This window comes from Mycteria americana, unplaced genomic scaffold, assembly GCF_035582795.1.
Source record: "Mycteria americana isolate JAX WOST 10 ecotype Jacksonville Zoo and Gardens unplaced genomic scaffold, USCA_MyAme_1.0 Scaffold_46, whole genome shotgun sequence".
Lineage (NCBI taxonomy): Eukaryota > Metazoa > Chordata > Aves > Ciconiiformes > Ciconiidae > Mycteria > Mycteria americana.
This window is the reverse complement of record NW_027445633.1, coordinates 538,696-550,515: the sequence shown is the minus strand read 5'-3', so window position 1 is coordinate 550,515 and position 11,820 is coordinate 538,696. Positions and strand designations below refer to the sequence as shown.

Sequence of the window (11,820 nt, the reverse complement as noted above, 5' to 3'; positions counted from 1 at the left end):
AGAAACGGCTCCTGGCAGGGACAGCTCCAGGCAGCAGAGACAAGGGCAGGGACGGAGAGGAAAGTGCTGACAGCAAAGGCTGAGGGGGATCTGGGCACCTCCCTGCCAGCCCTTCAGTGAGCATGCCTTTTCCCCAGTCAAGGCCCCCTGGGCTCTTCTCCCACCCAGCAGAGCCTCTGCCCTCAAGGTCAGGGCTTCCAGGGCAGGAGTTGCCTCCTCTGCAGCAGAGGAGACTCTCCCGAGTGCCTGTCTGTCCGTCCTGGCCCTGCTTCCCTTGGCACAAGCACTGGGGCATTTCTCTTGGTTTCCCCACCCCTCCCTGGTGCTGCTGCTCTTGTTTTCAGGCTCTCTGGGAAAGGGGGTTTCAGCTGCAGCTCAGCAGCTGATCCTGCAGGTCCTGCCATGCTCATGTTTCCTTTGGTGCAAGGCGGCTCTGTGGGGCACTGGGCAAAGCAGTCCATGGCATGGGGATAAGGCTGACTGCCCGTTAAGGACACCCCATTTTTAGGGCATCCAGAAGAGCAGAGCTCTTCCCTGGGGAGGGGAGGGTGGACATCATCTGCCCTTTCAGGCTGGATTCAGCTGTTCCCAGCAGAATCCAATTTCCTTTCAGGGGAACATCTGAGTGTGATCACCATCCAGACCAAAGAGGTGTGAGCCAAGGACAGCTGGGAGCAAGACTGATGGACAGACCAGCTCTCCTCCATCTGCACTAAGGGTCTGTCCTTCTGCCTCTCAGGACTCTCAGTATAGCACTTTTGGTGTAGCAGAAATGCCAAGGATTTCTGCCTTCAGAAAACACTCCCCAGATGTGAGAGGGGCAACAGGAGCAAAATAAACAAAACAAAAGCCCTGCACCTTGCTTCTGCAGTTGGGTGAATTGGGAAGGACAATGCTGAAAAGCTCTTTGAAACCATGAGTAAATTGACCCTGAGATCACTCCTGGTTCCTGTTTAGCTGTGGCTGCACAGCAGGACTGATTCCTCCACAGAAGAGTCCCCTGCTCCCCACTACACCCCAACCCAGCACAGACCAGAGCTCAAGCCAGGGAGCTGCACGAAGGCCTTCCTGGAAAGAGAGAGGCCACGAGGGCTGTTTGTCTGAGACATGGAGTAGGTTTACTCAGAGAAGTCTCTCCTCACTTGTCACTGCCTTTTCCTCCTTGACCAGGCCCTTTGCACAAACTGAGCAGATGTCCAACAGCAGCTCCATCACCCAGTTCCTCCTCCTGGCATTTGCAGACACGCAGGAGCTGCAGCTCTTGCACTTCTGGCTCTTCCTGGGCATCTACCTGGCTGCTCTCCTGGGCAATGGCCTCATCATCACCGCCGTAGCCTGCGACCACCGCCTCCACACCCCTATGTACTTCTTCCTCCTCAACCTCTCCCTCCTTGACCTGGGCTCCATCTCCACCACGGTGCCCAAATACATGGCCAATTCCCTGTGGGACACCAGGGCCATCTCCTACTTGGGGTGTGCTACTCAGGTTTTTTTCTTTCTCCTTTTCTTGTCAGCAGAGTATTGTCTTCTCACCATCATGGCCTATGACCGCCACGTTGCCATCTGCAACCCCCTGCTCTACGGGACCCTCCTGGGCAGCAGAGCTTGTCTGAAAATGGCAGCAGCTGCCTGGGGCAGTGGGTTTCTCAATGCTGTGTTGCACACGGCCAATACATTTGCACTGCCCCTCTGCCATGGCAATGGGCTGGTCCAGTTCTTCTGTGAAATCCCCCAGATCCTCAAGCTCTCCTGCTCACACGCGTACCTCAGGGAAGTTGGGCTTCTTGTGGTTAGTGCCTGTTTAGCATTGGGGTGTTTTGTTTTCATCGTGCTGTCCTATGTGCAGATCTTCAGGGCCGTGCTGAGGATCCCCTCTGAGCAGGGACGGCACAAAGCCTTTTCCACGTGCCTCCCTCACCTGGCCGTGGTCTCCTTGTTTCTGAGCACTGGCGTGTTTGCCTATCTGAGGCCCCGCTCCATATCCTCTCCATCCCTGGATCTGGTGGTGGCTGTTCTGTACTCGTTGGTTCCTTCAGCAGTGAACCCCCTCATCTACAGCATGAGGAACCAGGACCTCAAGGATGCTCTGTGGAAACTATTTCAATACATCCTACTTCAATTTCAGCATCAATAAGATGCCCATTATCTTCATAGCAGCCCCAGGGTTTCTCAGGAAATGTGAAAACTTTGTGGTTTGGTTTGTTTTTTCTTTTGCTCGTTCGTTGATGATACAATTCCTCTTTAAGTAAGACTATATTTGCCCTCCTGCTTTTGTTTTGTTTTTTTACTCAAGGACCTCTTATATATATGGAGGCAGGCTCCCTGTGATAAACACAATAAAGAAACCAGTAGAAATTTTTTTGCCCCCGTTCCCATCACTTGTATCTTGTGTGGACATGGACAACAGCAGGACAGGGTCTTTTCCGTGCTGGTGTCTCCTCCCTTCCCCCCTGTCCTGCTGTGCCCTTGCATTTGTGTAAGCCCTAAGGTCTCATGTAACTTGTGACAGTCCTGTTGCCTCCACAGTGGCATGCCTGTGGCTGCAGGAGGAGCAGGCCATGTGAGCCACTGTGTCAGAGCTGGCTTCCCTGCCAGCACCACCGTCACCAAAGGGGCTCCTCAGGACAGGGCCAGACGACCGGGTGCCTCTTCCAAAGCTGGTGTCAGGAATACACCCAAGGAGCTGCTCCCAAAAAAAGGCCTCTTGCTCTTCTGGGGTTTCCGACAGATTCAGGGGGACAAGCTAAGAGTCACAGAATGATATGTTGGGGACTGAGGGTTGGATGGAGAGCTCCCTTCTTGGTTGCACATGGCCGAGAAGACAGCAACTGGTCTTTGACTTATCTGCCTGGCACTGTCACACCTCTGGTGGGGATGATGGCAGATGCTGGCCTGGAGAGAAATCAGGAACTGCCAGGAGGCGTCAGGGAAACCCCAGGGACAGCGTATGAGTCTGGGTGGGCAGTGAGTGGCTCCTCATAAAATGTGTAATGTCATAAGGTAGGTTCTTCCAGAGGAGAAGGTGAACCTGAGGAGCCCATGGGCTACTGAGGACTCTGCAATGCCAGGAGAGGCTGTGAGGAGCCAGCAGGCAAAGGGACATGAGAGTGGAGAGTGGTTCAGGACACCGTGACGGATGCACCCACTCTGAATTAGTGAACAGTACTTTGCTTCAAGCATCACCGACAAGTGGCCCTGACTGAAATCAGTCCTGCTGTGCAAACTGTGAGAGCTGTGCTAGGCCATATCTTCTCAGCCACTAAGGAGTCTCGGCCACGTCTTATCAGGAGAGAAGAGTACCAGCCCGAGCTGGGAGCAGACAGAACTAAAACTGCTACAGCTGCCCTCCTGCACAGACACCAAAGGAGGGTTTGACTACGAGTCCATCCCTGTGTGCTATAAATATTTGTAGCCTCCCCGAGGCCATTGAGGTCTCCTGTACGGCAACAGGTTGCATGGCGATGATCTGCCCTTTGAGCAGGGACACTTCTCAAGGGTACTCCTCAAGGCTGAGAGACCCCTTACCTGGTACCTGATATCTATAACGAGGCAGGTGACATTTTACATTAGGCCTGAACGTATATTGTATGCTAGCAACATTTATTTATATATCCAGCTATAGCTTTAAATATTAGAATTGTAGTCAGTAGCAGAGTGTTTGACTACTGTCTAAATAATTGTCTAAATAATTGTCTAAATCATTGTCTAATAACCATCTAAATTATCATCTAAATTATCATGTCAATCATTGTCAAATCATTGTCAAATCACTGTTTAATTACTGTTCAATTACTATTCAATTATTGCTTAATCACCATTTGATTATCATTTAATTTTCATTCAATCATGAATTCATTGGCATTTGATCATCTTTTAGTAATTAATAAAACCTTTTAGTAAACCCCACAGCAATGACTCCTCTTAATAATTCACCTGTGACAAAAATTGGTGTAGTCTGCAGGGTGGCGGACTCAGTCCTTGAATAATTATAGAGGCACAAATTTAAACCTTCACCGAAATTTGTGGATGATTGGGTGCATGAAAAGTGAGATAACTGGAATAGGATGGAGAAACAATTAAACCTTGCAGCAGGGAAAAGGAAAGATGGTAAAGAGAAGGGAATAATATGCCAAATGTTGGGAACATGTTTGGGAGCTGCGTATCAGTGTAAGGAACGTAAAGATCAGGAAATGAGAGTGTTACAAGGTGAGGGTGAACAAAGAAAGCGACCAGAAATGCTGTTATCTCTGCAAATAGGTCAATTGCTGAAACAACTGGGGGAGGAGAAAGAAAAACGCAGGAAGGTAGGGGATAAACTCGAACTCATGATAATTCAGGCCCCCCAACCCACCAGATCCTCTAAAAATTCGTAAGCTAATTGTGTCCCCCGAGAAGAACAGGATGGAGATATTTGGGAGAACCCCAACCAAGAACTTAGGGATGAGAGTGAATGAGATGAATCAGAATTTAAGGTAGCCCCTATTATTAAAACTGAGGTATCTGCTGGACTTCAAGGGGGCAACCAGAGAAATAGCACAAGGACCATTCCATGGGACCCCCTTCAATTGGCCAATCTGCATGAAAAATATGGGCAGAAGCCTGGCAAGAGCGAGACTGAATATCTGTGGTGTGCCTCCTTAACCGGAGGAGAGCATATGATGTTAGAGCAAGGCAAAACGGATGGCTTTGGGGGACCAGGAGTGTTCTTGAACGAGGGAGCAGCCCCTAACGCTGAGCCACACTCTGTTACACGCTGAGTAGCTTATTGGGCAGGGGCACAGAGCCTTGGGATAGAGGGGAGCCACTGCTATGCCAATACGATCATGAAGCGAGCTTTCTACTGCCGTTACAAAAGCAGCCTGCCTGCAGGCTGTGAACGACAGGGGTGCACATGGTAATTACCCTCTCTCTGCCCGTGTAGACCCCCCAGCCATGAGACCCCTGCTAAGGGGAGCCCCTGCTGCCTGACAATCGTACCTCATTGCAAAGAGGTACATACAACATCACGCTCAGGAGGGTCAGGGCAGCCAAGCCCAGCTTTGACCCATCCCGACCTGGGCAGACTTAGTGCACAGCACTGTAAATCATCGTCGAGAAATGGGGAGGGATGAACCGACACCAGCAGGACAATCCCAAGCTGATGCAGACAGCAGAGTACGTAATTACGTACTCCGGCAAGTAAGACAGGCTCCCCAGAACCCCAGACACCTGCCCTGATCTCATGAACCCCCTGATGGAAGCTCATCAATGGGATAACACAGATGGCTCTCTTATCTATGTCCCAATGGGCTGTCAAAGATTACTAGTAACATTTTCAATTGCCACGGGAAATAAAATGTTAATAATTTCAAGTTTGGATGCCCAAAGAAATAATGTTAAGCATGCCCAAGAAAGGGTTAAATAACAGGATTTACAGGCCAAAGTGAAACGTTCCCTGTAGCTAAAGTAAACTTGTGATTGCCAGGGGAGAAAAGGATATCAAGGCACCAGTTAGCAGTAGTTTCAGGGAAGGAAAATGGTTTGGGCTTTGAGGTATGACAAGGACGAGTTTGGAAAGGACTGGACAGTGGTGTTTGGTCTTGTGGCTGCCGCGAGTGTCCTTGGTTAGCGGAGTGAAAATGAGCAGCTCCCCATGGGTGTCAGTGAACTGGCAGAGTTCACTGCTGTGAGCTGCCCCCACGCTGCCTGACTCAACAATAACCCATGTCCCTCACTCTCCTCTCTCTGCCGCTGCTGGGATGGGTATTGTGGAGGTCACAGCTGACCTAGAAAAAAGACACCTTATCTCCCAAACGCACTCCCCATATAATTCCCCAGTGTGACCAGTTAAAAAGCAGATGGGAGATGGTGCCTAAGTACAGACTACAGAAAGTCAAATGCAAACACTGCTCCTCCTACAGCTGCCGTCCTGCACGTGGCTACATTAACTGCCACCTTCCAAGCTGCCACTCACCCCCAGATGGTGGTAGGAGATGTCAAAGATATGTTTTTTATGGTGCCGCTGCAGGCGGAGGAGAACACAAAACTTGCTTCTACCTGGGAGGGGATACAATTTATTTTTAATTGTAAAGTACAAATAGACTTGTACACAATTAACTTGATCTCCTTCTACGAAAAGGTGACACGCTTAGTGGATGAGGGAAAGGCTGTGCATGTTGTCTGCCTTTGACCATGTTTCCCACAGCATTCTCCTGCAGGAACTGGCTGCTCATGGCTTGGAGGAGCATGAGCTTCTGTGGGAAAACAACCTGGCGGGATGGCCGGGCCCAAAGAGTTGTGGTGACTGGAGTTAAATCCAGTTGGCGGCCGGTCACAAGTGGTGTTCCCAGGGCTCAGTACTGGGGCCAGTTCTCTTTAATATCTTTATCAACGATCTGCATGAGGGCATTGAGTGCACCCTCAGTAAGTTTGCAGACAACACCAAGTTGTGCGGGAGCGTTGATCTGCCTGAGGGCAGGAAGGCTCTGCAGAGGGATCTGGACAGGCTGGGTCGATGGGCTGAGGTCAATTGTATGAGGTTCAACACGGCTCAGTGCTGTATCCTGCTCTCCCTATGGGACATGACTGCAGTCGTTCATATGAATACTTCTATAAACTGCCATGAACATACTGAGTGGGAAAAGGTTCTTTTGGCCTTTATTTGGGCAGCAGCTGTCACTTCACTTGGCCAAAGGAATTTCCTACCAGGCTCATGTATGATCCCTGAGATGTTGCCCTGGCTTTATGAACTTCTGCATTAGAGCTTGCAGTTGCCTGCATGTATCTTGGACCACCACTGGCAACTCACCTGTCACCAGGTATTTGCATCTGAACACCTCACTGCTGCCCTCCATCTGCATTAATTAGCAAGGGAGCTGAGAGAAGGAGCTCCCATGCAGGTGCCTATGTTGTGCACTCCTGGACAGAGGCCAGAGGAATCCCACCTCCTGTGGGTTTGTGGCAGGCATGGGAGGGAGCTGAGTCTCCTTCAAATACGAGGAATAGAAATGCAGGACGAGATGCTCCATGGACTCAGCTGAATGCCTTCCCTCAGCAGGGGTAAGGGAGATCCCTACCAGTCACTGTCTGAGATTGCTGTCTAACAATGAGACCAAAAAAGGTCATATTTTGAAGAAACTTTGTCTCTGAGAGGAGAAATGACTCTGCTGGAAAGAAGTGTCTCTCCCCAGGTGAGGGAGGGAACATGAGTGCTGCCTTCAGCCTGTTTCCCAGCAGGTTCCCCTGCAGCCCCAGGGACACCTGGAGGGAGCCCAGAGGGGGCAGAGAAAGTGCTGCCTTGGGCTGGTCCTCTGCTGCTGAGCTGGGCTGGGCTCCTGGCATGGAGGGAGCTCCTGGCAAGCGGGCAGCGCTGCAGAGAGACAGCTCTGCCCAGGAGCAGCTCCTCTGCAAAGGGCAGCAGGGCTGAGGGCACTGCCTGCAGGTGCAGAGGGGAGGTGAGAGAAATAAGAGAGATGTTACAGGCTGTGTAGGATGAGACGGTGCTGAGAGCTCGCTGGAGGAGAAATCTTCACAGCCGTCTACGTGGTAAGCAGGGCAATGCACAGGAGTGTCTTGGAGGGCTCTCCTAGCCATGGCACATCATGATGCAGGTAGGGACTGGCGGGATGGCTCTCAGGGTTTCTTCACTGTGGAGAGGGACAGGCTCCAAAACAGGGCTCCCCTGCCACACTGTCAGAGGACAGGACATGGCGGCTGCCTTCTCCTGGGGCTGGCTGCAGGGGTGTGCAGGCAGGGGTGCCCAGGGCTGTCCTTCAGAGCAGGGTCCTGGTGCCGCAGGGGGCTGAGTGATGGGGCAAGGACTCTGCTGCCTGCCAGGGTCAGCACCCAGCCTGCCCGGGGAGCTCCCCAGGGTGCTGTGGGGAGAAGCTGTGGGTGGAAGGAGGGACCCCACGCAGGACAAAGCAGGGCAGGGAAGGGAAGGGAAGAGAAGGGCAAGGCAAGGTCCTTCTGCTATCAAGAGTGTGCTTCGTGGGTCAGGGCTGCTCACAGCTCCAGATCACCCCCAGAGCATTTCCAAGGGGATTTTTCAAGAGGAAGGTCAAGGTGAGGGTTACTTGAAAGGGAAAGAGCCTGAGCTTTGAGTTTTCTACTCCTGGTTGGCTGGGTGATGAATGACAAATGCAAATTCATCTTTCAGGTTTGGGTGGGGATCTGAGACTCTTCAGCTGTTATGCTGACAGATGTAAAAGTCTCACAGAAGCATCATCAACTCCAGCTTCCCTCTGCTTCAGCTCACAGAGAGCTCCAGCATCACCTGTGCAATTTCCCCATGACTTTGCATCCCTTTGCAGAGAATCCTGCTGATGCTGCTTGTTTCCTTCCCCTCCTGTCTATGCTTCCCTTGCTCTTCCCCTCAACTTGCTGGGGAGTGGGGTTTCAGCTGCAGCTCAGATGCTGACCCTGTGGGTCCTGTCATGCATATCGGAATTCCCTTTTCTCCACTCTGCCCTGTTTCTTTTGGGGGATAATATGTGAGTGTGAACATGCTGGAGGTCAAAGAGGTGGAAGCACAAAGAAGCCAGGGAAAAGGCTGATGCACAGACCACCTCCCCTCACTGGACCCTAAGATGTAGGCAGTCCTTTTGCCTTTCCCCAGGTACAGCTGTTCACTCCCAGTGCAGAAAAAATGCTCCTTTTGCTCCCAAAGAACAATCCCCAGGTAATCTTACAATTATGAGTGGGTAACGTCTGACCTAAGCTGTGAGCAGGAATGCATAATCCTCACCCCGCCCCACCGTAGGGCAGGAGTGTCTCCTCTGGAGCCCACAGCAGAGACCCTTCTCCTCACTGTACACTCAACAAGCAAACAAAGGAATTCTACAAAATGAGTTGAATGAATGTGCTCCCAAAGAATAAGATAATTTGAGCATTTTTGTGAGAAAATTTGAGTTTTATTTCAAGATGTTTGTCCTAAGCTGTCAATGACCTCTCTTCCTTGGACAGGTCCCCATGCCCTGAGGTAGCAGATGTCCAAAAACAGTTCCAACACCGAGTTCCTCCTCCTCGTCTTTGCAGAAACGCAGGAGCTGCAACTCTTGCACTTCTGGCTCTTCCTGGGCATCTACCTGGCTGCCCTCCTGGGCAACGGCCTCATCATCACCGCCGTAGCCTGCGACCACCGCCTCCACACCCCCATGTACTTCTTCCTCCTGAACCTCTCTGTTCTAGATCTGGGCTCCATCTCCACCACTGTCCCCAAATCCATGGCCAATTCCCTCTGGGACACCAGGGCCATCTCCTACGCAGGATGTGCTGCCCAGGTCTTTCTCTTTCCGTTCTTGATGTCAGCAGAGTTTTATCTGCTCACCATCATGGCCTATGACCGCTACGTTGCCATCTGTAAACCCCTGCAGAACGGGACCCTGCTGGGCAGCAGAGCTTGTGTCCACATGGCAGCAGCTGCCTGGGGCAGTGGGTTTCTCACTGCTGTGCTGCACACGGCCAATACACTGACAATCCCCCTCTGCCAAGGCAATGCCCTGGACCAGTTCTTCTGTGAAGTACCCCAGATCCTCACGCTCTCCTGCTCACGCTCCTACCTCAGGGAAGTTGGGCTTCTCGTGGCTAGTGCCTGTTCAGTGTTGGGATGTTTTATTTTCATCATGCTGTCCTATGTGCAGATCTTCAGGGCCGTACTGAGGATCCTCTCTGAGCAGGGACGGCACAAAGCCTTTTCCATGTGCCTCCCTCAGCTGGCCGTGGTCTCCCTGTTTATCAGCACTGCCATGTTTGCCTGCCTGAAGCCCCCCTCCATCTCCTCCCCATCCCTGGATCTGGTGGTGGCTGTTCTGTACTCGGTGGTGCCTCCAGCAGTGAACCCCCTCATCTACAGCATGAGGAACCAGGAGCTCAAGGAGTCCATTAGGAAAGTGATTTCATCGATGTTTTTCAATATTGATAAACTTCCCCTCACTCTCCACAAATAACATGTAGTGTATCCCAGTGCAAGCCTCTACTTTCTTTATGGTTTAATCCTTCCTTTTTTTTGTTATCAGTACCTGTATTGATATTTATGGTTATTATGTCTCTACATAATCATTTGTATTCAGCTCCCTCTCCTGAGAAATGAACCCGTCTCTCTCTCCTTCTCACCTGAAACATGGATAAATGTTTTTCTAACACTGTGTCAGAGCTGACTCTCTCATAGCATCTCTGTAATAAAATGACACCTCCCCCATGCAGTTCCTCAAGGTTTGGCTGTTCTTCCACAGCTGATGTCAACAACAGGCCCAGGAATTTCATTGCAAAAGGGCCTCAGTAAAAAGCTCATTTTCACGTGGGTAGCTGTTAGAGAACAAGGGTTGGATTTAGGACATGTGTTGTTTTCTGTTGACAGTTTTCTGTTGACATCCTCCAGGAGAGGAATCTGGAGCTGCCTGGAGAGCCCGCGACATACGCATGGACCGCGGGTGCCTGGGGTGGTCACTGCCTGGAGCCCCACAAAGTGAGAGATTGCCCAAGGTGGAGTCAACCCAAGGGAAAGCACTAAATCCAGGTGTCTGCAAGGAAACAAAGATGGACATGGCCAACCCTACACAGACCAGCTCCAACAGGCAACAGCACCTTTACAGCCACCACACCACCAGCAGCACCTGCACAGCCACGAGCAGCACAGCTGGCCCCATCCCGTTCCCCCTCTCAGCCTGATCTGGTGTGAAGGCTGCACGAGTGCTCCCTACATTCCCGGCAGAACTTACCTGCAGGCTTACACCCCCCCGCGGTCCCTCCAGTGTGGGCCTGGGCTTTGGGTCTGCCCACACTCAGAGATACTACCCGCTTGGCAGTTCCAGCCCTGGGTCTCTCCAGACCCTGGTGTCCTCGTCCTCCTTGCCAGCCCCCCTTAGAACTGACCAGCACAGCACGTACATACATTCATGCCCAAACACACACACAACAGTGAGCCCGCTCAGACAGCAAATAGCCAGGAGCAGAGTTTCATAAAGGGTGTAGTTTAACCCTGGTAGGCAGCTCAGCACCACACAGCTGCTCACTCGCTGCCCCACAGCACAGTGGGGGAGAGGATCGGAAGGGTAAAAGTGAGACAACTCGTGGGTCGGGATAAAGACAGTTTAACAGGGACAGCAAAAGCTGTGCGTGCAAGCAAAGGAAAATAAGGAATTCATTCACTGCTTCCCATCGGCAGGCAGGTGTTCAGCCATTTCTGGGCAAGCAGGGCTTCATGACACGTAACGGTGACTTGGGAAGAGAAATCCCATAAATCTGAACGTTCCCCCTTTCCACCTTCTTCCCCCCCCCCCAGCTTTTATTCCTGAGCGTGACATCCTATGGTATGGGATATCCCTTTGGTCAGTTGGGGTCAGCTGTCCCAGCTGTGTCCCCTCCCAACTCCTTGTGCACCCCCAGCCTACTCGCTGGCAGGGCAGCGTGAGAAGCAGAAAAGGCCTTGGTGCTGTGCAAGCACTGCTCAGCAATGACTAAAACACTGGTGTGTTATCAACACTGTTTTCATCACAAATCTAAAACGTAGCCCCATTCCACTTACTGTGGAGATCATTAACTCTACCCCAACTGAAACCAGTATCATAAGCAGGAGACACCACGGTCACCAGGCAGAGGGTTTGGCCAGACCGGCACTGACCAGCCCCTCCCCATGGGCAGCTGGCCCCTTGCAGCCCCCTCCTGCCCCCTCTTCCACAGGCTGCTGCTTCCACGATCCATCTTGCTCCTTCCCTTTCTCTGCCCCAGTCTCCTCCCCAATTCAGAACCCTCAGCAATTATTTTTCCCCAATGGTCTCAGCTTTTCTCCATTTGTACCCAACTGTGATAGTTTGGATACCATTGCCTAGGTCCTCTGGGACT

General features: G+C 51.6%; 1 protein-coding gene across 1 annotated transcript; it reads left to right on the top strand.

Moving 5' to 3' along the window:
* Positions 1–1,192: 1,192 nt before the first annotated feature.
* On the top strand, positions 1,193–9,926 carry LOC142403928 (olfactory receptor 14I1-like). Its single transcript, XM_075490232.1, has 2 exons — positions 1,193–1,953; positions 9,719–9,926. Exons 1-2 carry the CDS (start codon positions 1,193–1,195, stop codon positions 9,924–9,926), a joined length of 969 nt encoding a protein of 322 aa, XP_075346347.1.
* The last annotated feature ends 1,894 nt before the right edge of the window (positions 9,927–11,820 follow it).